This window comes from Amphibalanus amphitrite, unplaced genomic scaffold (assembly GCF_019059575.1).
Source record: "Amphibalanus amphitrite isolate SeventyFive unplaced genomic scaffold, NRLGWU_Aamphi_draft 001599F_arrow, whole genome shotgun sequence".
Classification (NCBI taxonomy): domain Eukaryota; kingdom Metazoa; phylum Arthropoda; class Thecostraca; order Balanomorpha; family Balanidae; genus Amphibalanus; species Amphibalanus amphitrite.
In genome coordinates, this window is record NW_024883092.1 from 87,568 (window position 1) to 112,464 (window position 24,897).

Here is a 24,897-nt window from a genome sequence, read left to right on the forward strand (position 1 = left end):
GTGTCTGTGCGTAATGTGTTTGTGTGTTATGTGTTTTAGGGCCTTGGTGTGTTTTGTGTCGTTTGTGTGTGTGATGCTGTCGGTGTTGGTTGATTTGATGCTTTACCAGCATTTCCTGGACTGAAAATAAGCATTGTCAGTGATATTATCAGGCAGATTGCACCGAAGTGTCTGGTGTAACTCCGTGCCCAAACTCTGTGCGTAGAAGTTTGGCTGGCGCACCGATGCATGAATAAAGTGTGGCTCAAATGGATCATTTAAGAAATTTTGGCCCAAGATGACAAGACCTAACCAGCTCTGTTCGCACCCCGTTTATTTATCAGCAGGCTGCGACCATGCTGCTGCTTCTTGGCTCCTCATTGGTCGAATTCAAGTGGTCTATTCGTTAGACCAGTGAGAGGCCAAGCCGCGCCAGCAATAGCTTCCTTATATGGGGAAAACCGACAGCACGCTGATATAAAAACGGCGAGCGAACAGGGCCCTGGGCTAACCAAAACTTCACTCACCAGTCACCATACTCTACATTCAAAACATAAATCACTAACCAGTGTCTATGATGTAATAACCCAACCGTGTGAACCCACCCGTCCTGACTCTGAGTCCCCCATACTGCAAAGTATGGCTTGCAAGTTGCAGGTCAATGAGGTGCACTGGCTCAATCTCAAAATCTGTGCCAGCTATTCAAACAGCCAGAAAATCTCCACAAAAGCAGGCTTAGAGTCCAACAAATTATGCAGTTCAATGTTAAATGTCAACTGTGCCCTTCAAAGCCAGATGAAGCCTTTCCTATTCAGCTGACTTCAAGTGGCTTTTGCTGTGCTCACTAGGCACTAACTGCTCACAATCCCCAAGTTTCACACGCTAAGCATCGGATCAACCCGAGCCCAAGCTCTCACCACCAGGAGTTCAATGCTCTTTCAACTGAGCTCAAGCTTGGCTCAAGCTAGTTGAAAGAGCATTGGGATAGGTGAAGCTCAGATGGTGGTTGGATAGGCCGACATAACTTAGCGTTTTCATTGTAGTTAATTGGATCACAGATGGGAAATGTGACCCAACCCAGATGGTAGATTTGGTGGAATTATTTCAGCTTATAACATAGGAATTTGAGTAAGTGAAGCAAAGTTCTTGAAGTGATTTTCCACATGATTCTCCTAACTTCCTGCCACCAAGTTGCATTACAAAATGGTTGTCTCAGCCACTAATGACACCACAAGCTACTGAAAATACTTTGTTGATTGTCTGACCTCTGAATATGTTCCAGGCACTTTAAAAGTTATTTCTGATTTCACTTCTTGGTCTTCTGGTGGTTGCAATTAATCCATCCAAAATGCTTGAAGACACTGTGAATGAGGAGACTGACAGCATGAAGGAAGTTCCTTTGAAGGTAGAGTTATAACTTCTTATGACATTTTTTAACTGTTGGAATATGTATGGTATGGGTAATTAAAGTTCTGTATGGAATTGAGGTATGATACTGATGGGCGATGGCAACACCTTGTATCATTGTTACAGTTGCATTGAAGCTTAGGTCTAAAACAACTCAGTAATTTTCTAGACTGACATAGGCTTTATTTCTGAGATGAATTGCTATCAGCACCCTTGTTGCCCGTTCCATGCTATTTATTTGCGTCTTTTGACTGACACACTGGTGTCGTTGCTGTGGCAGACTCGGTCTGAGACGGTGGACCTGAATGACGCCGATCTGGTGGTCGACATCTCTGACGCCCTGAGCGAGCGTGACAAGGTCAAGTTCACCGTCCACACGAGGGTGAGTCAGAGTCAGAAGGCGCTGGAACTTCACCCCGCACTGTCGATGGGAGGTCGAACTGTGAACTGGAGTGGTATGTGCGTGTGAGGGAAGGCTTGTAATCTGGTCGCTGAGGTGATTAGAGGCCGCTGTTGTTCTGCGGGGAACGAGTTTCTCGAATTGTAACTTATAGGTATGAGAAATCGGGCTTCGCAGCCGGTTGTCCCCATCAGTGGTGTGGTGCTGTGCTGTAGGAAAAATGTTGGATTTCTCAAAGGACAAATGCTCATTGTCATTGTCAGTTCATCGCCGGCGATAAGGTTTGGTTCCGATGGAAATGGCTTACGGTTTGAGCGTTTGGTCAGTGGGCCCTTCTTATCACTGCTTATCTGGGCAAGCCATAACGTTCACTTTTAAGACTTAAGTTCTGGCTTCTCCTCTCTTTCTCCCGGTCCACCAGAGCCTGGATGTATTTTGGATATAATTTGACATCAGCAATGCCAGTGTCCCAAAATTTTATTTTTGCTTGGGTGTCAGAGGGGAAAATTGCTGACCAAAAAAAGGACGAGAGTGAAAAATTGTCGGTCAGGTAAGGCCCAAAAAGAGCGGGAAAATGATCAAAAACATTAATCTATCTACAATTTGCTCCTTCTCGGTGGAATTGGGAGTGGAAAATTGGGCTGGAAAACTGGAGGTGAGAGTGGAAATGATTTCCATTTGGATGTCGCTTCCCACCCACATCTACAAATTTTGGGACACTGAGCAATGCCCTCAAATCGCGTAACTAATTAAATGCATTGTTTCAACGGATTTTCTTAGGTAGGTACTGGTCAGCGTGCCACAGCTCCACATTAAACAGTCGCTTGTGATGTGACGAGTCATACGTTTTCAGACGACACTGCCGTGTTTTGCCAAGCCGGAGTTCTCTGTAGTGCGGCTACATGAGGAGTTCATATGGCTTCACCACAGCCTCGAGGAAAACGAACGCTACTCGGGCTTCATCGTGAGTATAACGGTCCTCGGCCCCATATACATAGGTCTAAAAGATATGTAATATACGATCCCGTGACTCGGCATAGCTGCTGGTTACAAATGATTGGCGTGATACCCAGCTGATTCCATATTCCATAATTCCATGAGAGCTGAATCATTCACCCAATTGCTCTTTGTCACCGTTATTTATGTTAAGTTGTATGTTTTAACACTGTAGCGCAGAGGTATAGCTGGAGCAACCGCTTTAATTCCCCTTGCCGTGTCACGGCGTTCCTTCGTATTCGTTCTCTCACGCGCCTCTTACACACACTCTGCTCACCGCCGCTGCTCGCCGGCTGACACTCGCCCCGTCTCGTGCGCCCAGATCCCCCCGGCGCCGCCCCGTCCCGACTTTGACGCCTCCCGAGAGAAGCTGCAGAAACTGGGCGAGGGCGAGGGTAACATGACCAAGGAGGAGTTCAACAAGATGAAGCAGGAATTGGAACAGTGAGTCGGGTGGACTTTATGCAGAAGAAAAGCGCGTGTGATAACGAGAGGGCTGAGGCTGTGAGGGTGGTGGGGGTTATTTTTCATACACACTACAGCCATGACTTAGGCCAAGAAAGTTATTAGTTAATCAAGATAAGTCACAATCTGTTGTATTTGATTCGTACATTTGCTGGTCTGGCTGGAGTTGAATTTGAAATAAAATTTGAATGTATTTAACGATTCGAACTTCTCCATGTTTTAATGTGATCCTGTCACCAATTCAGCATGTAATGATGTAACCAACAGGGAGTACCTGGCTACCTTCAAGAAGACCGTGGCCATGCACGAGACGTTTTTGACGCGGCTGGCGAACCACAACGTGTTCAGGGATGAGCACAACTTCAAGGTCTTCTTGGAGTATGACCAAGATGTAAGTTCTCGAACCGTCTAGCCTTCAACACTCAACTCACTTTCTGGTATGGCATGCAGTTGTTCCTACTTATAATATTCGTCCTTGGTGCGAACATTCTGGATATTTATTTTTTCACGCACCTGTTTTATAGCAGATGGGGCATTCGACGATAGATCGACCAAAAATAAATAAAATTTACACCCTCATATTTTATTTTTTGCTTAAAATTGGTCTAATGGGTTGTGATGGGCGGGGAACCCAGCTGTGGCAAGGATTTTTTTCTTCGAACAACGGTTTCCGAGATATAGCCTCGGGCAGTTCCTGGAGGTCACACTGCAACCCTATGTTTGGCGGCTTATAACTCAGAAACTATTGGTTTTCTATGGTGAAAACTTTATATGGTTCAACTTGCAATCAACCAACAAACGTTTTGGCTATCTCGGATTTTCGATTTTTGAAAATTTTGATCACGTGACATCTTGAGTCTTGACCTTTTTTTCGAAGAGTGACCTTGATATTATCCCAACTGAAAGTCGCAATTTTGTCTGATGACGATTAAAGCCTTATCAATTGTCATTCATATGCGATAATAAAAAAGTGGCTTTCGGCCTGCGTTGACCTCAGGTCAGGTCATTTTTATGACCTTCCCATTATTACGAGCGGGAGCGACAGCGAGATCTCGAGAACAAAGCAAGATAGCGACAAGTGGTAAACGGCACAAAGTACACATGGATAAGGTCTACAATTTTTACTCAGGTCATTTTCAGGTCGGGTCAAAGATGACGTCATAGGGGTAAAAAGAAAGTCTAAATGGCGGCACTACATATATATGAAGTTTTTCTCGAATAACTTTCAAAGTATCCCAGCTAGGAACAAATTAATAGCACCATCGTGATCCTCTCGTCGATCCGCATCGAAACATGTGTATGTTGACCTCGAAATGTCAAGGTCAAAAGTTGACCTTAGGTCACGTGACCTTAAGGTCACCATATATATCATTCGATGGGCCTTGACGAGCTGAACACAATGAGCTTATCCGCACGGCTGTATCTCAAACCTGTAAGGAGTTATTAGCAAAAAAACATTTGGTGACTTTTAATGACGTCACATGACCCAAGAGCAACGTCACAATTGACCAAGAGCAAAAAAGGTCTCAAGGTAGTCAAAGTTAGTCGTATATGAAGTCACTCATGGTATATTAGGCAATTCCGACGCGTTTTAGTGTAAAAACAAGGGAGCTGATTTTTTTCCCAATTGACTTATAATGGGGTGGTCAAGAAATTGACCTGATCTTAGGTCATCGGTATTGAAATTCAAAATGAACTGGCGCTAGGCGAAAGCAAACACAATGATGCCTGTTTCACGTCTCTTTCTTTATTAGATCAAAAGGTACAGCCAAAACTATTTTGACTTCCTTTTTACCCCTGTGACGTCATCTTTAACCTGACCTGAAAATGACCTCCGTAAAAATTGTAGACCTTATCCGTGTGAATCCTGTACCGTTTACCGCTTGTCGCTATCTTGCCTTATTCTCGAGATCTCGCGTCGCTCCCGCTCGTAATAATGGACAGGTCATAAAAATGACCTGACCTGAGGTCAACGCAGGGCGAAAGCCACTTTTTTATTTTCGCATATGAATGACAATTGATAAGGCTTTAATCGTCATCAGACATAATTGTGACTTTCAGTTGGGAAAATATCAAGATCACTCTTCGAAAAAAAGGTCAAGATGTCACGTGATCAAAATTTTCAAAAATCGAAAATCCGAGATAGCCAAAACGTTTGTTGGTTGATTGCGAGTTGAACCATATAAAGTTTTTACCATAGAAAACCAATAGTTTCTGAGTTATAAGCCGCCAAACATAGGGTTGCAGCGTGACCTCCAGGAATTGCCTGAGGCTATATCTCGGAAACCGTTGTTCGAAGAAAAAAATCCTTGGCACAGCTGGCTTCCCCGCCCATCACAACCCATTAGACCAATTTTAAGCAAAAAAATAAAATATGAGGGTGTACGGCTTTGGTCGATCTATCGTGGAATGCCCCAGATGTTAAGTGCTTTCAAAGTTTCGCCTTGCAGTGATTTATTTACAATTGCAAGAAATATGATAAGGCAAGGAAGGATTTATTCCACCTGGATTTTTATAGAATTCATGAGATTCCATTACTCACATGGTGCCCGTTATATATAGTAGTTGGAGTAAATACTAAATATGGCTCGCGAGCACAGGCACAGATGTAAACATACGCCCTCTTAATCAGCTCGCCGATTAGCGATATATGATATGGCAGAAGTTTTCTGCGAAGCTTCCGTCCGGCTGGTAGCCATAATAAACAACAGCATGATGTGAATGCTAGCGCCGCCGGGTGCTATTTGCCGAGTGCACCCGCCGGAGTGCACCCGCCGGAGTGCACCCGCCGGGTGCACTCCGGCTTCATCTCGTATACCTATGGTTGAATACGTTAGATACTGATACAAGTCTTGGTCATGGATAATGTAAATAAGTGATTGTGATACAGTGTTTCATTTTTCAGCCTTTTTGATGGCAAATCTTACCTAATAGGGAAAATATTTTCATCCCTAAAATATGAATGACCGACTTTACTTCATCTCTGAAAAGAGTTCCATGTATTCCCAACAGCCAGTTCACTTGTCACTTGACAGTTGATGCACCCACATCCTTTTGTTCCACACCCTGTCAAGATCCTGACATGAAATCCTGGTGTATCAGTTAGCATAAAAATTGGCATTACACCATTTTACAAAAATACTGCAGTTATTTTCCTTCTTTTTTCTCATCCTAGGATTTTTTTTTCTTCATCGGCACACCCAACCAATATCCAATTTTAGAACACTGTGTGATATGCTCTCGAATTGCCGTAGCGTATAAAATGATAAGCTGTCTACGACGTCCTTCTGACATCTCCTTCCATCTGTGTTCGTTTAGTTGTCGGTGCGCGGCCGTAACCGCAAGGAGCGTCTGGAGGGTCTGATGAAGTCCTTCAGCAAGACCACGGACGAGCTGCTGCTGCAGGCCACTCAGCGCGACGTCGATGAGTTCTTTGACCACGAGAAGAGCTACGTCATCGTCTTCCACGAGCACATCAAGGAGGCGACCCAGCGCGCCGACCGTATGACTCGTGCCAGGAAGAGTGAGTGTTCGGTCGGCCGTCACGGCGGCTACCCGCTGCCTCTTCTCAGCCTGTCCTGCTGGCCGATTCTCGTTTGATATCATTTAGTGTGTTTCCAGTATGCATAGATCGTTTTACATGCTAAATATGGGGTGTTTGATTTCGTCGAGCTCGTCAGCGGTCAGTTTATTCATTGGTTCTATGCTCCTTAATTTCGTTCATTTCTACATTTAAAAAAAAGTAAATTTAGCTCGAATGTTTTGAATGGACGGATTGACAGAGCCGGAGTCCACGCTAAGCAGAGCTTGTTGCGCAGACCCCGACCCCTACCGTCCGATCGCGCAATTCCTGGTAACGGGAGAATTTAGATGCCAAAGTTTAGCGTGCCCTTCAAAGCCGGATACGGTCTGTCCCACTCAACTGACTTCAACTGGCTGCGGCTGCTCCCACCAACCGCAGACCATCCCCGTCAGGAGTCTCAAATATCGTGCGCCGGAGCGTCTCGAACCCGGGCTCTCACTACCGGGAGTCCGGTGCTCTACCAACTGAGCTACGGGACAGGATTTCATTGGTTCATCAAGGGCTACATCAGCTTATTTCATTCATGAACCCTGCGGAATATCTTTGTCAATAACTCATGAAATGCTAGGCGTTTTGTCTGCACCGCGAGTGACCCGCCGAATATCCCCCTTTAAAATGCATCCCCTGCATTAAACATAAAACCGTAATCCGATGAATATCTATAGCGCTATGCATCGTCATCCAGCGACCTGACTGAACCTTGCGTCCATGATTTCAGACGTGGCCGATAGCTACATCAAGGTGTCTGGCGGCCTGACGCAGCTGGGCACCTTCGAGTGCAGCGAGCTCGACCGTTTCCTGCACGTCGTCTCTGACATCTTCGAAAAAGTCCGCGTGAGTTGGCGGGCATGGAGCGCGTTAAGTTGGGAAAAATTAGGCATGTGTGCAAAATGACCTTCGAAGTCGGCGCGCCCTGCAGTTCCAATAAACGAACAAACAAGGTAGGGTTTGATATTTTTTTCTTCTATTTGGTGTTACTGATTCCACGGTAATTTTACAGGAATGTTTGTAATTTGGATATAATGTAGCCGGTCGAGCGACTTTCCTGACCTCTGGTGATCTATCCTTCATTTAGTTATTCATTTGAGTAGGATTTCGGGTTTTTTGAAACGCTGAGTTTTTGCAGCGAGCTTTTTCTCTTAGGGCTTGCGAGATAGCTGCGTGCACACATAACTCTTCAACATTGCGCGCCTCACAGGAATGCGGCTGATTCACGTGACAAACTCGGTGGCGGTCCCTCCGTTGCGGAGATTCGCCGCCGACCGCCCGACGACGGGAAAAACTGCCGAGTCTGCCGGCAGCTGCTGCCACCTGGACCGCAGTTGGGGCGGCCGGACCGGTGGCTGCTGCCACCTAGCGGTACAACCGCAGTCTAGCGCATACAAGACCGCAGCGTACACTTATCAAAGCATACATGGAAGTCGTAACATACAACGTTCAAAACATACAAAACAGACCAGGTAGTCGAAACATACAAAAGTGCAGTACCAAGTACATTTGCGAGTACCAAGCACTTTCGCAAGTACCAAGCAAGTACAAAGTACTTTTACAAGTACCAATCAAGTACCAAGTACTTATGCAAATACCAAGCAAGTACCAAGTACTTTGGCAAATACCGAGTGCTTATGAAAATACCAAACAAGTACCAAGTACTTTGGCAAGTACCGATACTTTGGCAAGTACCAAGCAAGTACCAAGTACTTTTGCAAGTTCAGCAAGTTTTTCGCCAATATCGAAGCTTCTAGACGTCCGATCGTCACCGGGAAAACACCATTCGATCCCAAATTTTCTCCCGAATCTTTTTATGGCCAAAGCGACGCGGAGCGAGCCAAGATATCTTGTTTAGTTATTCATTTGAGTAGGATTGCGGGTTTTTTGAAACGTTGAGTTTTTGCAGCGAGCTTTTTCTCTTAGGGCTTGCGAGATAGCTGCGTGCACACATATCTCTTCAACATTGCGCGCCTCACAGGAATGCGGCTGATTCACGTGCTTTTGTGAGCGAGGTGCTTCCCTCCGGGAGAAATTCGCCGTCCCCATATGCTTAACACAGAGCCGAGCGGCGGCTGACAGGTGGCCGGCTCTCGGGAGATCGGCAGCCGACACTCGAAAAATCGACAAGCCGCCGCTGAATGCGCGTGCGGCAGTGCTGAGCCGAGTCGTTCCCACGGTCTGAGGTACCCCCAGTTTGAAGATTCGGCTGTAGAATATGTAGTTTTAAATACGTAGTTTGACGTAAATCTCGGAAAAGTGAGATACGGCCAGAAATGAGTGTGGGTCCCTCCGTTCTGAAGATTCTGATCGACGCCGATTGAAATAATTCGCCGTGCATATCTCGGCTTATTGACGACCGATTGACACGGGATAAACACCGATCGATACCAAATGGCTCTGTGTGTGTGTGTGGGGGGGGGGGGGGGAGTAGAGTGGCAAGTTTTCCTACCCGACGAACCCGGAATTATCCCGAGGGGGTAGGTGTGGGAGTAGAGTCGGGGGAACGGGGGGCGAGTGCAAGTACCAAGTACTTTCGCAGTACCAAGCAAGTACCAAGTACTTATGGAAATACCAAGCAAGTACCAAGTACTTTGGCAAATACCGAGTACTTATGCAAATACCAAGCAAGTACCAAGTACTTTGGCAAGTACCGAGTACTTTGGCAAGTACCAAGCAAGTACCAAGTACTTTTGCAAGTTCAGCAAGTTTTTCGCCAATATCGAAGCTTCTAGACGTCCGATCGTCACCGGAAAAACACCATTCGATCCCAAATTTTCTCCCGAATCTTTATATGGCCAAAGCGACGCGGAGCGAGCCAAGATATCTTGTTTAGTTATTCATTTGAGTAGGATTTCGGGTTTTTTGAAACGCTGAGTTTTTGCAGCGAGCTTTTTCTCTTAGGGCTTGCGAGATAGCTGCGTGCACACATATCTCTTCAACATTGCGCGCCTCACAGGAATGCGGCTGATTCACGTGCTTTTGTGAGCGAGGTGCTTCCCTCCGGGAGAAATTCGCCGTCCCCATATGCTTAACACAGAGCCGAGCGGCGGCTGACAGGTGGCCGGCTCTCGGGAGATCGGCAGCCGACACTCGAAAAATCGACAAGCCGCCGCTGAATGCGCGTGCGGCAGTGCTGAGCCGAGTCGTTCCCACGGTCTGAGGTACCCCCAGTTGGAAGATTCGGCTGTAGAATATGTAGTTTTAAATACGTAGTTTGACGTACATCTCGGAAAAGTGAGATACGGCCAGAAATGAGTGTGGGTCCCTCCGTTCTGAAGATTCTGATCGACGCCGATTGAAATAATTCGCCGTGCATATCTCGGCTTATTGACGACCGATTGACACGGGATAAACACCGATCGATACCAAATGGCTCTGTGGGGGGGGGGGGGGGGAGTAGAGTGGCAAGTTTTCCTACCCGACGAACCCGGAATTATCCCGAGGGGTAGGTGTGGGAGTAGAGTCGGGGGAACGGGGGGGGCGAGTGCAAGTACCAAGTACTTTCGCAAGTACCAAGCAAGTACCAAGTACTTTTACAAGTACCAAGCAAGTACCAAGTACTTATGGAAATACCAAGCAAGTACCAAGTACTTTGGCAAGTACCGAGTACTTTGGCAAGTACCAAGCAAGTACCAAGTACTTTTGCAACTTCAGCAAGTTTTTCGCCAATATCGAAGCTTCTAGACGTCCGATCGTCACCGGAAAAACACCATTCGATCCCAAATTTTCTCCCGAATCTTTTTATGGCCAAAGCGACGCGGAGCGAGCCAAGATATCTTGTTTAATTATCCATTTGAGTAGGATTTCGGGTTTTTTGAAACGCTGAGTTTTTGCAGCGAGCTTTTTCTCTTAGGGCTTGCGAGATAGCTGCGTACACACATATCTCTTCAGCATTAGACGATAACAAGGAATGCGGCTGATTCACGTGCTTTTGTGAGCGAGGTGCTTCCCTCCGGGAGAAATTCGCCGTCCCCATATGCTTAACACAGAGCCGAGCGGCGGCTGACAGGTGGCCGGCTCTCGGGAGATCGGCAGCCGACACTCGAAAAATCGACAAGCCGCCGCTGAATGCGCGTGCGGCAGTGCTGAGCCGAGTCGTTCCCACGGTCTGAGGTACCCCCAGTTGGAAGATTCGGCTGTAGAATATGTAGTTTTAAATACGTAGTTTGACGTACATCTCGGAAAAGTGAGATACGGCCAGAAATGAGTGTGGGTCCCTCCGTTCTGAAGATTCTGATCGACGCCGATTGAAATAATTCGCCGTGCATATCTCGGCTTATTGACGACCGATTGACACGGGATAAACACCGATCGATACCAAATGGCTCTGTGGGGGGGGGGGGGGAGTAGAGTGGCAAGTTTTCCTACCCGACGAACCCGGAATTATCCCGAGGGGTAGGTGTGGGAGTAGAGTCGGGGGAACGGGGGGGGCGAGTGCAAGTACCAAGTACTTTCGCAAGTACCAAGCAAGTACCAAGTACTTTTACAAGTACCAAGCAAGTACCAAGTACTTATGGAAATACCAAGCAAGTACCAAGTACTTTGGCAAGTACCGAGTACTTTGGCAAGTACCAAGCAAGTACCAAGTACTTTTGCAACTTCAGCAAGTTTTTCGCCAATATCGAAGCTTCTAGACGTCCGATCGTCACCGGAACAACACCATTCGATCCCAAATTTTCTCCCGAATCTTTTTATGGCCAAAGCGACGCGGAGCGAGCCAAGATATCTTGTTTAAATATCCATTTGAGTAGGATTTCGGGTTTTTTGAAACGCTCAGTTTTTGCAGCGAGCTTTTCCTGTTAGGGCTTGCGAGATAGCTGCGTACACACATATCTCTTCAGCATTAGACGATAACAAGGAATGCGGCTGATTCACGTGCTTTTGTGAGCGAGGTGCTTCCCTCCGGGAGAAATTCGCCGTCCCCATATGCTTAACACAGAGCCGAGCGGCGGCTGACAGGTGGCCGGCTCTCGGGAGATCGGCAGCCGACACTCGAAAAATCGACAAGCCGCCGCTGAATGCGCGTGCGGCAGTGCTGAGCCGAGTCGTTCCCACGGTCTGAGGTACCCCCAGTTGGAAGATTCGGCTGTAGAATATGTAGTTTTAAATACGTAGTTTGACGTACATCTCGGAAAAGTGAGATACGGCCAGAAATGAGTGTGGGTCCCTCCGTTCTGAAGATTCTGATCGACGCCGATTGAAATAATTCGCCGTGCATATCTCGGCTTATTGACGACCGATTGACACGGGATAAACACCGATCGATACCAAATGGCTCTGTGGGGGGGGGGGGGAGTAGAGTGGCAAGTTTTCCTACCCGACGAACCCGGAATTATCCCGAGGGGTAGGTGTGGGAGTAGAGTCGGGGGAACGGGGGGGGCGAGTGCAAGTACCAAGTACTTTCGCAAGTACCAAGCAAGTACCAAGTACTTTTACAAGTACCAAGCAAGTACCAAGTACTTATGGAAATACCAAGCAAGTACCAAGTACTTTGGCAAGTACCGAGTACTTTGGCAAGTACCAAGCAAGTACCAAGTACTTTTGCAACTTCAGCAAGTTTTTCGCCAATATCGAAGCTTCTAGACGTCCGATCGTCACCGGAAAAACACCATTCGATCCCAAATTTTCTCCCGAATCTTTTTATGGCCAAAGCGACGCGGAGCGAGCCAAGATATCTTGTTTAATTATCCATTTGAGTAGGATTTCGGGTTTTTTGAAACGCTGAGTTTTTGCAGCGAGCTTTTTCTCTTAGGGCTTGCGAGATAGCTGCGTACACACATATCTCTTCAGCATTAGACGATAACAAGGAATGCGGCTGATTCACGTGCTTTTGTGAGCGAGGTGCTTCCCTCCGGGAGAAATTCGCCGTCCCCATATGCTTAACACAGAGCCGAGCGGCGGCTGACAGGTGGCCGGCTCTCGGGAGATCGGCAGCCGACACTCGAAAAATCGACAAGCCGCCGCTGAATGCGCGTGCGGCAGTGCTGAGCCGAGTCGTTCCCACGGTCTGAGGTACCCCCAGTTGGAAGATTCGGCTGTAGAATATGTAGTTTTAAATACGTAGTTTGACGTACATCTCGGAAAAGTGAGATACGGCCAGAAATGAGTGTGGGTCCCTCCGTTCTGAAGATTCTGATCGACGCCGATTGAAATAATTCGCCGTGCATATCTCGGCTTATTGACGACCGATTGACACGGGATCAACACCGATCGATACCAAATGGCTCTGTGGGGGGGGGGGGGGAGTAGAGTGGCAAGTTTTCCTACCCGACGAACCCGGAATTATCCCGAGGGGGTAGGTGTGGGAGTAGAGTCGGGGGAACGGGGGGGGGGGGGTCGAGTGCAAGTACCAAGTACTTTCGCAAGTACCAAGCAAGTACCAAGTACTTTTACAAGTACCAAGCAAGTACCAAGTACTTATGGAAATACCAAGCAAGTACCAAGTACTTTGGCAAATACCGAGTACTTATGCAAATACCAAGCAAGTACCAAGTACTTTGGCAAGTACCGAGTACTTTGGCAAGTACCAAGCAAGTACCAAGTACTTTTGCAAGTTCAGCAAGTTTTTCGCCAATATCGAAGCTTCTAGACGTCCGATCGTCACCGGAAAAACACCATTCGATCCCAAATTTTCTCCCGAATCTTTTTATGGCCAAAGCGACGCGGAGCGAGCCAAGATATCTTGTTTAATTATTCATTTGAGTAGGATTTCGGGTTTTTTGAAACGCTCAGTTTTTGCAGCGAGCTTTTTCTCTTAGGGCTTGCGAGATATCTGCGTGCACACATATCTCTTCAACATTGCGCGCCTCACAGGAATGCGGCTGAATCACGTGCGATTGTGAGTGAGGTACCCCCAGTTGGAAGATTCGGCTGTAGAATTGTAGTTTTAAATACGTAGTTTGACGTAGATCTCGGAAAAGTGAGATACGGCCAGAAATGAGTGTGGGTATGTACCTCCGTCCTGAAGATTATGATCGGCGCCGATTGAAATAAGTCGCCGTGCATATCTCGGCTTATTGACGACCGATTGACACGGGACAAACACCGATCGATACCAAATGGCTCTGGGGGGGGGGGATAGAGTGGCAAGTTTTTCTACCCGACGAACCCGGAATTATCCCGAGGGTGTAGGGGTGGGAGTAGAGTCGGGGGAACAAGGGGGGGGGGGCGAGTACAAGTACCAAGCAAGTACCAAGTACTTTCGCAAGTACCAAGTACTTTTACAAGTACCAAGCAAGTACCAAGTACTTATGCAAATACCAAGCAAGTACCAAGTACTTTGGCAAATACCGAGTACTTATGCAAATACCAAGCAAGTACCAAGTACTTTGGCAAGTACCGAGTACTTTGGCAAGTACCAAGTACTTTTGCAAGTTCAGCAAGTTTTTCGCCAATATCGAAGCTTCTAGACGTCCGATCGTCACCGGAAAAACACCATTCGATCCCAAATTTTCTCCCGAATCTTTTTATGGTCAAAGCGACGCGGAGCGAGCCAAGATATCTTGTTTAAATATTCATTTGAGTAGGATTTCGGGTTTTTTGAAACGCTCAGTTTTTGCAGCGAGCTTTTTCTCTTAGGGCCTGCGAGATAGCTGCGTACACACATATCTCTTCAGCATTGCGCGCCACACAGGAATGCGGCTGATTCACGTGCTTTTGTGAGCGAGGTGCTTCCCTGCGGGAGAAATTCGCCGTCCCCATATGCTTAACACAGAGCCGAGCGGCGGCTGACAGGTGGCCGGCTCTCGGGAGATCGGCAGCCGACACTCGAAAAATCGACAAGCCGCCGCTGAATGCGCGTGCGGCAGTGCTGAGCCGAGTCGTTCCCACGGTCTGAGGTACCCCCAGTTTGAAGATTTGGCTGTAGAATACGTAGTTTTAAATACGTAGTTTGACGTACATCTCGGAAAAGTGAGATACGGCCAGAAATGAGTGTGGGTCCCTCCGTTCTGAAGATTCTGATCGACGCCGATTGAAATAATTCGCCGTGCATATCTCGGCTTATTGACGACCGATTGACACGGGATAAACACCGATCGATACCAAATGGCTCTGTGGGGGGGGGGGGAGTAGAGTGGCAAGTTTTCCTACCCGACGAACCCGGAATTATCCCGAGGGGGTAGGTGTGGGAGTAGAGTCGGGGGAACGGGGGGGGGGGGGGCGAGTGCAAGTACCAAGTACTTTCGCAAGTACCAAGCAAGTACCAAGTACTTTTACAAGTACGTACCAAGTACTTATGGAAATACCAAGCAAGTACCAAGTACTTTGGCAAATACCGAGTACTTATGCAAATACCAAGCAAGTACCAAGTACTTTGGCAAGTACCGAGTACTTTGGCAAGTACCAAGCAAGTACCAAGTACTTTTGCAAGTTCAGCAAGTTTTTCGCCAATATCGAAGTTTCTAGACGTCCGATCGTCACCGGAAAAACACCATTCGATCCCAAATTTTCTCCCGAATCTTTTTATGGCCAAAGCGACGCGGAGCGAGCCAAGATATCTTGTTTAAATATCCATTTGAGTAGGATTTCGGGTTTTTTGAAACGCTCAGTTTTTGCAGCGAGCTTTTCCTGTTAGGGCTTGCGAGATAGCTGCGTACACACATATCTCTTCAGCATTAGACGATAACAAGGAATGCGGCTGATTCACGTGCTTTTGTGAGCGAGGTGCTTCCCTCCGGGAGAAATTCGCCGTCCCCATATGCTTAACACAGAGCCGAGCGGCGGCTGACAGGTGGCCGGCTCTCGGGAGATCGGCAGCCGACACTCGAAAAATCGACAAGCCGCCGCTGAATGCGCGTGCGGCAGTGCTGAGCCGAGTCGTTCCCACGGTCTGAGGTACCCCCAGTTGGAAGATTCGGCTGTAGAATATGTAGTTTTAAATACGTAGTTTGACGTACATCTCGGAAAAGTGAGATACGGCCAGAAATGAGTGTGGGTCCCTCCGTTCTGAAGATTCTGATCGACGCCGATTGAAATAATTCGCCGTGCATATCTCGGCTTATTGACGACCGATTGACACGGGATAAACACCGATCGATACCAAATGGCTCTGTGGGGGGGGGGGGGAGTAGAGTGGCAAGTTTTCCTACCCGACGAACCCGGAATTATCCCGAGGGGTAGGTGTGGGAGTAGAGTCGGGGGAACGGGGGGGGCGAGTGCAAGTACCAAGTACTTTCGCAAGTACCAAGCAAGTACCAAGTACTTTTACAAGTACCAAGCAAGTACCAAGTACTTATGGAAATACCAAGCAAGTACCAAGTACTTTGGCAAGTACCGAGTACTTTGGCAAGTACCAAGCAAGTACCAAGTACTTTTGCAACTTCAGCAAGTTTTTCGCCAATATCGAAGCTTCTAGACGTCCGATCGTCACCGGAAAAACACCATTCGATCCCAAATTTTCTCCCGAATCTTTTTATGGCCAAAGCGACGCGGAGCGAGCCAAGATATCTTGTATAACTATTCTATTTGCGTGGGTTTGCGGGTTATTTGAAGTGCTCAGTTTTTGCAGCGAGCTTTTCCTCTTAGGGCCTGCGAGATATCTGCGTACACACATATCCCTTCAGCATTAGACGTTGACCAGGAATGCGGCTGAATTCACGTGCGATTGTGAGTGAGGTACCCTCAGTTTGAAGATTCGGCTGTAGAATATGTAGTTTTAAATACGTAGTTTGACGTAGATCTCGGAAAAGTGAGATACCCCATATGCTTAACACAGAGCCGAGCGGCGGCTGACAGGTGGCCGGCTCTCGGGAGATCGGCAGCCGACACTCGAAAAATCGACAAGCCGCCGCTGAATGCGCGTGCGGCAGTGCCGAGCCGAGTCGTTCCCACGGTCTGGCGGCCAGCTGGGTGGGGGCGGGGTGGGGAGTGGGGCGGCCGATTGCCAGCCGCTTCTCCACGGGCAGGTGCTGCCACCTGCGCAGTAGTTCCACTGGCGGCCGCCAGGCCCGTGCGGCAAGCGGGCCGTGCGCGGTAGTTCCGCCAGCGGCCGCCAGATGGATACCGCCGCGCGCGTCGTGTCTAACCTGACGAAGCTACAAAAAGTTAGATAACTTTAATAAGAGGGACGGTAAAGCCACAATTCCAACGCTGAATGTTGGGCAAAAGCAAAGGGATCCAACACAGCCATCTGTATTTACTGTATTTACCCTTTTCAGTCAGCGATAAGCCCCAGCAATCGCACCGCTGCAAAACTCGCAAGCTGTTCACCGTGCAGGGTATTGCATTATAACCACCCACCGGCTCTTTCAACGTATGTGTAATTGCTAAAGAGGTAGGACGCATAAAGCACGTAAGAAATGATAGGTAGGTGAAATGAAATAGGAATTGGAATTAAGCATAACTCAAATTGCAAATAATTAATTGGAAACAAATCAAAACGAACTGAGACCAAACATATTCGCAACATTGGTCGTCTAAAAACGTCTGATTTAAACGTCGTAGGTGAAACGAATTACGAATTGGAATTAAGCATAACTCAAATTGCAAATAATTTATTGGAAACAAATCAAAACGAACTGAGACCAAACATATTCGCAACCTTGGTCGTCTAAAAACGTCGGATTTAAACGTCGGAAAGGAACAAGTTCTTTGCGGTACTTAGGCAAGTAAATACCAAATACTTTGGTTTTCAGTATATTAGCAAGTTTTCAGTACATTACCAAGTAGCAGGTGATACAGCAAGCTGGCAGGTACTTTGACAAGTTCAACAAGTTTTTCGTGAATATCTAAGCTTCTAGACGTCCGATTAACACGGGACGAACACCAATCGACCCCAAATTTTCTCCCTCATACTTTGATTGCCAAAGCGACGCGGAGCGAGCCAAGATATCTTGTCTAGCGCCATCTGAGAAAGTCCATTTCTTCTCTCCATTATATCGAAAAGCCCATCAATTTCTTACTAACTGAACCAGTCACTTATAGCTTATCTCCCATTTGCCCCATGAGAGTGCATCACCTATCCGTGCTTCTATCCTCAGGATACTGAAATCCTTCTCCTCCACACCGCAACCCCCTTCCGGGCTGGACAGGCAACTTTATCTCATGCGGGCTGCTCCCTTGGAGCGGCACCGCTGCTCCCGAGGGAGCGCACCCCGTAGCCGGGTGCAGTGAGTGCCTTGGGGCTGGGTGGCCTGTCTTCGGACGGGCTCAGCCCCGGCGACTCACTAGGGTGCCTGCCCAGACCAATGTCTCCCCCTAATTCCTATCATCCTTCCGGCTCTGCAATGGTCTTGTCGACCGAAAGGGCCTAACCCAACAAAACAAACAAACAAACTGAGAGTGCATGAGTAATGAGTTAGCCTCCACGTTTGACCCATGTTCCCCCTCACTCTCCACAGAAAAACGAGAACCGTGTGGCCTCTGACGAGGACCTGAAGCTCTCCGACCTGCTGCGTTACTACCAGCGCGACGCCACGGCCGTCAAGAGCCTGCTGTTCCGCCGTCTGCGCTGCCTCGCCGACTACGAGCAGGCGAACAAAGCGCTGGAGAAAGCGCGCGCCAAGAACAAGGATGTGCCGGTGGTGAGTTTTTGATAGAACAGGGGCGATAAGGTGTATTGGGGTGATGCATGGGGCGTGGAGAGGGCTTGGGATGTGTATGATGCTTCTATGGGGAGGAGGTCGAGTGTCATGGGGCGTGTGGGAGCTGCTTGCTATTATAGAGGGGGCTTGTGTAACTTCGCTTAGTCCGTAAATGCTTAAGTTCGCTTTTGCAAAGCTTTTAGGGTTATTGAGGGCCAAACTTTGCTTTTAACACTAACTGTCGGTATAGAATTGATGAGCAACTGCTGACATAGATATGAAGGCGTTTGTTTTAGGCCAGGTGTTTTCTGTGTGTCCCTCGTGCCGTGTATAAAATGCGTCGTTATTGCTTTACTACAATGATCACGTCTTGTTGCCGCTTCTTTCGCTAACGCTGCCGGCTGTTTTCCGTCGCTTGCCAAGGCTGTGGAGGTGGTGGACGTAAGTTGAATAACGAATTATATTTACTTAACTCGGTCACAATGTGATTTGAACTGTCCATTTGAGAGAATTATTGTTCTGATGAAACCGAATTAGGCTGGAATGTTAGTCCGAATCGTAGCATAATCATTGGCTGTGTTATTGTTGAACGAAATACCTGGGGCCGATCCATGCCAAACAGTGGCGTGTTTCTTCGCTATGGCCTCGGCGTGGCTGTGGGATGACGTTGGCGGCATTTGGCAGCGCCCGGCGGCCGGGCGGTCACCTGTGCATACAGAGGCCGCCCCCGGACTGCGGCGGCTCGTCAGATTGTTTTCCCCGGGACCGGCCGGGCCCTCAACACTGCAGCCTGTCAGCAACTGGCGCCCCCGGCATTTGCTCTGGCAGAGAGACCACTGTCTCCTCCCTGACCCCAGTCGCCACCCGTTCTGTATCTGTCTGTGTATCCATGGCACCACATAGTTCTATGCCCTCCCTCCAAGCACCACAAGATCACTATTCCTCCTAGCAGCAGGTTATGTACTGCTTCAGGCGGTCAGTGCTTGCAAATTTTAATCTGCCTTCTTGCGAAAATTGTTATTCGGTTGGCCTCCCGAAACGCACAGCAAGCTCAAAGCCTTTTCACCTTCAATGGCATTTAGATTGTTACTTTGTATTTCTTGGTTTGACGGATAAGTGTAAGCGACTTTTCACGTGTTACATATTCATTGTGAGCGTTTGCTATGATGATTTATGGTACTAGCTTGCTCGGAGGCTTGTATTACCGAACTTTTGACGTGTTGTGTCTGGGTTTGCAGGCTGAAATGGGCCAGCAGCAGGCGTGTGAGAAGTTTGAGCACATCTCCACCAGGGCGAAACAAGGTACGGTTTGGGAACGGAGAGTGGCAGTGGTTGGAAGTGGATGTGACAGGAGGCTATGCCAGGATGGGACGGGATGCGATCACAGGTCAACAAAGTTATCGCTGTCTTGATATTTGATGGGCAAAGTGTAGATTCGGGACGGTAGATGGGACTGAAGCCACCGGTGGGACTCAGACTGTGTTGATGAAGAGGGACTTTAAGGGAAGGACAATCGCCACTACAGTGCGGTGCGGGAAAATTTCCGTCATCACTATGTTGCGCTGGGTAGACTGGGCTGGGTGTTTACTCATTTTACAATGGGGCGGGGTTTCCTGTGTGATAATGAGACAGATACCGGACATTGACAGGCCTCTGAGAAGTGATTAGGTCGCTCTGACAATGCCGAAGCTCCGCCCTAAAGCGGAATGGCCTGGAGAGGGGCAAAACAGAACTGTGCCCGAATTGACGAACACCTAAATATTTCGGCACGGAGGCTCAGCCCTCTGCCGTGTAGGTCATCCACCTCTGAGAAGGAAGAATGCCCGATAGTGCACGCGCGTATTTCATCCGAGAGCCAACATTGCGTCTTTGGGCGTGCACGCTTGTGAGAGACGAGTGCTTGTAAAAGCTAACACACATGTTTAAACACGAGGCGGGCGGGCCGTGCCCGGGCCTGCAGAGAGCCAACATTACGCTCCGGGGTCTTCCACCGCGCAGTTTCTATGTGGTCAGTCGCTCCCACCCCCTCTCTGCCCCTCTTTGATTCATTGGTACACTGGTCCGCCCTTAGCGGCGCTCTAAACTTACCTCCGCGACCCCTCCCGCCGGGCCCGATGGAGCTATTTGCGAGGCTTTGTTCTCGACCGTGCCCTGCCTAGCAGTATTTGTTTTTCACAGAGCAGTCGTGTTTGCAGCAAGTTTTAAAGGCACCCGGCACCGCAGCGGTCAAGTTTGTTGGCGAATGTTGAGCAATGTTTCCCAGGGTGAACGAACACTGAGCGGTGTAGTGCAGGGTTGGGGGCACAGCTAGGGCTTTTGTACATTGTTCTCAGGCTGGCGTGTCTTATGATTGATACCCGTGTTTTGTGTGAAATGGTGGGTATTGCGTGTTATCGCCATTTCGCAGGCTAACCGGAATGGTCATCACATTATGTCGGAAGTGGTTTATGTTCTTGTACACGGCCGTAAAGCTGTTATGGATGCTGGCGATGGAGCCGTTTCCGCAGAGTTGTCGCTGATTTACGCACTTTGCTGGCCAACAGCTCCTTCACGACTGACGGAGGCGTCTGCTTTCAGAGCTGAAAAGCTTCAAAGTCCGGAGGGTGAAGGCGTTTAAGAAGCACCTAGTGGAACTTTCGGAGCTGGAAATCAAGCACGCAAAGGTAAGTCAACATAAAGGAACGCTATCACTAGAGCAGTATCACCGGTCATCTATGCGTAAAAGTGTATGCAAACACAACTTTGGAATTCTGCGCCGCTCTCCATAGTTCCGTGCTGACAAAAACATGAGTGCTTGTTATTGTAACTCAACGGCAACAGTGACAAGCCAATCTTTTTTCATGAATCCATTGGTGAAAGAATCAGGAACTTTTGAAAAAGCGGCATGAATCACTAAAATTTCTTGAGTGTAGTGTTTCGTTATTAATTTGTTTGTTGCTCATCGTTCGTTGAACTTTGTATTGAAATCGCAACCGGTAATCTCAGTGAACTTCAAAAACAAAGTTTGGGTTGAGCAAATATTATATGGGGCTGTTTTTCTCCCAGGCTAACCCAGTGCTGTCTCTCCTAGATTGACTTCAGGAAAGTCACGTTAAACGTGATTCTGTAAAGTAACGACATCCATATGTCTCAACCGTAATTGATTAATTTTGCGACTCCCTTAGTGATGCTGCCAAGACATAATTTCTCGTGTCATCCATCCCATCGTGTCACAACAGAACCATCTGTTGAGGCTTCAAAGCGGCGACGCGAAAACTCTGAGAAGGGCTTGGCCGATCGGGCCGATGAAGCAACCCGTATAAATATCACATACATTGGTTGTCTTAATTACCTACATAAATTACAGACTTCGGAAAATAAGCGGATTGGTTTGGTCGATGGATCCACGAACATTTAAATGCGTTCCATTTGTTTCGCCTACCCTCAGCTATTCGTTGAAAACCTGAAACGACTTCGTTTGCAGCAAAAATAGCAAAATTAGGTGCCTACAACCACAGACTTATGGCCGAAATATCCAGTTAGGAAACAACTTCAACTTCAGTTTTCAGGACCCCGCATCCAACCTCGTTAGAATGATGGCTTTTTTATCTTTGGCTTACGCAAATGCTTTTTTATGGACGTTTTGCTCTGAAATCCGCTTGCGTCTCGGTGTGTAACAATTTTTTGTTGTGACAAAATGGAGCGCATTGAAATGCGTCAATCGTATACGAAGTAATTGTCTCAACACGTTTCCATAGGCAATAATCATATCACTGGTGCAACTGTTGAACTCATATTTTTTATGCAAATTGTGACGAACTTTTCTTCTTGTAGCTGCCAATGTTCATTGTCCGCCACAAATGAAAGTTCCACGGAGACTTTTTGAACACTACGATTCTTTGCAATTTCTAGTCTTGCTCAAAACATGTAGGTACGCTCCTTTACCGTTATCAGCACAGTCAGGGCATCTCCAACTAATACGAATCTCACCTCGCCGGATATCCCCAGGCACAAGTTGAGACGCTGCGGGGCTGCATAGCCACCCTCAAGGCGACCACATAGACCTCGAGCTTGCCCCTACCGCCGGGTGGCCCTACACAGCCAAGAGACACCTCCCTGCCCGGTCACCGCCCTGGACGCAGTATCTCAGTGAGAGGAACTGCGTGGGACCTCAGACACTGACGTGGAACCGATCGCTGGAAATCCAGGACTTGTAAATCGCTGACGAGCCCGGATTTACCGGATCGAGTACCAGTGCGCGTGGCAAACAGGAGCTATTTGATATTTCTGCGCCAACTCATCGACTTGTGGACGATTGTATCACACAACTGGACCTCTTTCTGTCTGAAGTACTGCATCAGCACAAACCGCACACCGAGAACACGCATGGATCTACTCCCGGTGACGTCACTCTGTGTATGACATCACTCTCTAACGTCTCCGTTGAACCATGACACGCACTCGTGGCTACGCCCTGCTGGTGATTTCGATCGGCCTTCCCTACCGAGCGGTGATCCGTGGAAGGCTCTCCCACGCACAGCAGCCGCTGACTTACGCTCGGGGGCCGGCCGTGGTGGTGAGCCGGGCGGACGGGGGAGCTCTGTGGGCTGAGTCAGGTCGGTGATGTGTGGATCGTCCCTCCCTAACGTGGAATAGACCGTCGAGCGGGGTGGGGGAATTCGCCGAGGCGCGTCCACCGCTGACACAGCGGATGGTCGTCATATGCGGCTGAAACCACGGGAGAGGTAGTGGCTACGCACGATCGCAAGAAGCTGAACGGACGGAACCCTGCGGTGGACCCACATTCGAGAAGCCCATCTGCGTTTGTTTGGAGAAGTGATTGATGTGCCGAATCATGTCTCTTCTGCGGAGAGCGTGATTCTGGGTGTATTTCCCGTTCGGTTTGTGACTGGACTAACGCGTGCTGTGGTGGGGTGTCTGCCGAGTGTGGGACCGAGCCCAGTTTGCTCCTGTGACGTCATGCCCACCGGGAGTGGCGGAATCGGCTGCATTCCGGTGGTGGCCGCTGGATGACCCGACTGTACTGCGGAGGCTATTCTTGTGGGCGGGTGGAGTGGGTTTGTGGTTAATTCAGCCAAACTTGAAGACTGTCAGGATGTTCTCAGTTTTCGAGAGCAGAAAAATCAGTTGGCGTTACATATGATTTACTTCCTTCCTGTGTCCAAACGCATGTCGAAGAAGCTCGTAAGATTTTCGTGGCTGGTTTAGTTGGCTGCTTTCCGTTTATGGGTTGGAGTTCCACGCATTGCCAAATGTCCAGTAAGAGCTCTATGCGCGACTCCTGTGTGTGAGGCTTGCGCGTCAACTGTGTGTTGACTGCTTATGGGATATATGTTAGCGTTTGGATAACTATCCTGCATGTGATATCCGTATATATTTATTGATACTGGCTGGTGGTTACGCACGCTATGCTTGGTGGCAAGTTCCGAGTTAGTTGAATTATGTACTGCGCAGATAGTCATTTGCTTTACATGCTTCTGTATGCAATGCGTCTCAAAATCGTGTGTTTATTTTGTATCGCTCAATTATTCACTACCTTATGTTGTTATTGATTGTTGAACTGTATCCTCTTTCTAATGCTATGCGTGTGCTGTTGACAGCTTCTGTACGTGCTCAATGGAAATTGCCGTGCACAAGAGCTTGTCGAAATGACCTCTCCCGCTAAGGGCCTCTTTCTTGCCAGATTTGCACAGGTGCGTTAAGCAGTGCGTTTGAACGCGCAGGCGACTCTATGTTTTCTCATTATTGGGCGACATATTGGACTATCGTCGGCCACTGCCCAGAAGCCGAGCTATGCTCTTCGCGTACGTCCTACACTCTAAATGGGCGCGTATGGCAGTGTGGGGCTAACGCACGGCGGATTGGAGGCTTTGTGTGGTCGCGTGGAAACGCGGTAAATCTGAACAGTTTGGCGCAGTGGTATCGACATATCAGCCAATACGGGGTTTTCATCCTTCAAATATCAAGTTAAAAATAACCATATTCTTACCAGATTACAGTTATTTTACAGTTATCTTGATATAAACACTGCATACTCTGGCAAAACTTTCTTGGTTGGCCGATATGTCGTTCCTTGATCGTAGAGGCTGTCACTATCGTCAGTTGTATCCCATTGGGCTAGCGCCTAAGGCCGCTCGAAAACACTGTTTCTCGTACGGAGGATATCGTCCCAGATATGTCGCGTGCGTCACATTTGTAACTGCGCCGCGCCGTGCTGTGCATGATCATAACTGCTGTGCGACAGCTGACTTGTATATCGGAGAATATAACTCGAGCTGTGAGCAGTGTGTTTCATATCCTCCGACTCCCGTCGTTCCTTGCGTCTTCCCGCTAACGAACCCACTCGAACCCGCTCCGTGGAGACAGGAGAGCTGAACACCCCGAACAGACGCTCGCTCACGGGTGACCACTGACGTGTCATCGGACCCCACCGCAGTGCAATCGCGACCGGCCCACGCGATACCGCGGCCCCATCTGGCGTTGTTTGATTCACGAACAGACCACACCACACACGCTTCACCGCAGCTTCCGCTGCTTCTGGTTCGGAAGCCGTG

At 48.4% G+C, this 24,897-nt stretch overlaps 1 protein-coding gene across 8 annotated transcripts; it reads left to right on the top strand.

Moving 5' to 3' along the window:
• The first annotated feature begins 17 nt into the window (after positions 1 to 17).
• LOC122374080 (sorting nexin-6-like) lies at positions 18 to 24,624 on the top strand. 8 transcript variants are annotated; one of them, XM_043352616.1, is made up of 12 exons: positions 18 to 46; positions 1,262 to 1,384; positions 1,667 to 1,768; positions 2,640 to 2,750; positions 3,105 to 3,226; positions 3,515 to 3,638; positions 6,566 to 6,770; positions 7,549 to 7,664; positions 18,161 to 18,343; positions 19,582 to 19,645; positions 20,921 to 21,006; positions 22,331 to 24,624. In XM_043352616.1, exons 2-12 carry the CDS (start codon positions 1,328 to 1,330, stop codon positions 22,382 to 22,384), a joined length of 1,224 nt encoding a protein of 407 aa, XP_043208551.1. In that variant the 5' UTR covers positions 18 to 46; positions 1,262 to 1,327; the 3' UTR covers positions 22,385 to 24,624. The 8 variants fall into 8 exon arrangements, with proteins under 8 accessions (XP_043208551.1, XP_043208554.1, XP_043208553.1 ...); XM_043352619.1 differs by having other exon boundaries at positions 38 to 66; XM_043352618.1 differs by lacking the exon at positions 18 to 46 and adding an exon at positions 56 to 78.
• The last annotated feature ends 273 nt before the right edge of the window (positions 24,625 to 24,897 follow it).

What these genes read in the sequence shown, in the direction of transcription:
- LOC122374080 (XM_043352611.1), top strand. Translation starts at nt 1,328, where the DNA reads ATGCTTGAAGACACTGTGAATGAGGAGACTGACAGCATGAAGGAAGTT. An exon ending in AACGCTACTCGGGCTTCATC is followed by an intron (nt 2,751 to 3,104) that starts GTGAGTATAACG and finishes TCGTGCGCCCAG; the next exon opens with ATCCCCCCGGCGCCGCCCCG. An exon ending in AGAACAAGGATGTGCCGGTG is followed by an intron (nt 18,344 to 19,581) that starts GTGAGTTTTTGA and finishes CTGGGTTTGCAG; the next exon opens with GCTGAAATGGGCCAGCAGCA.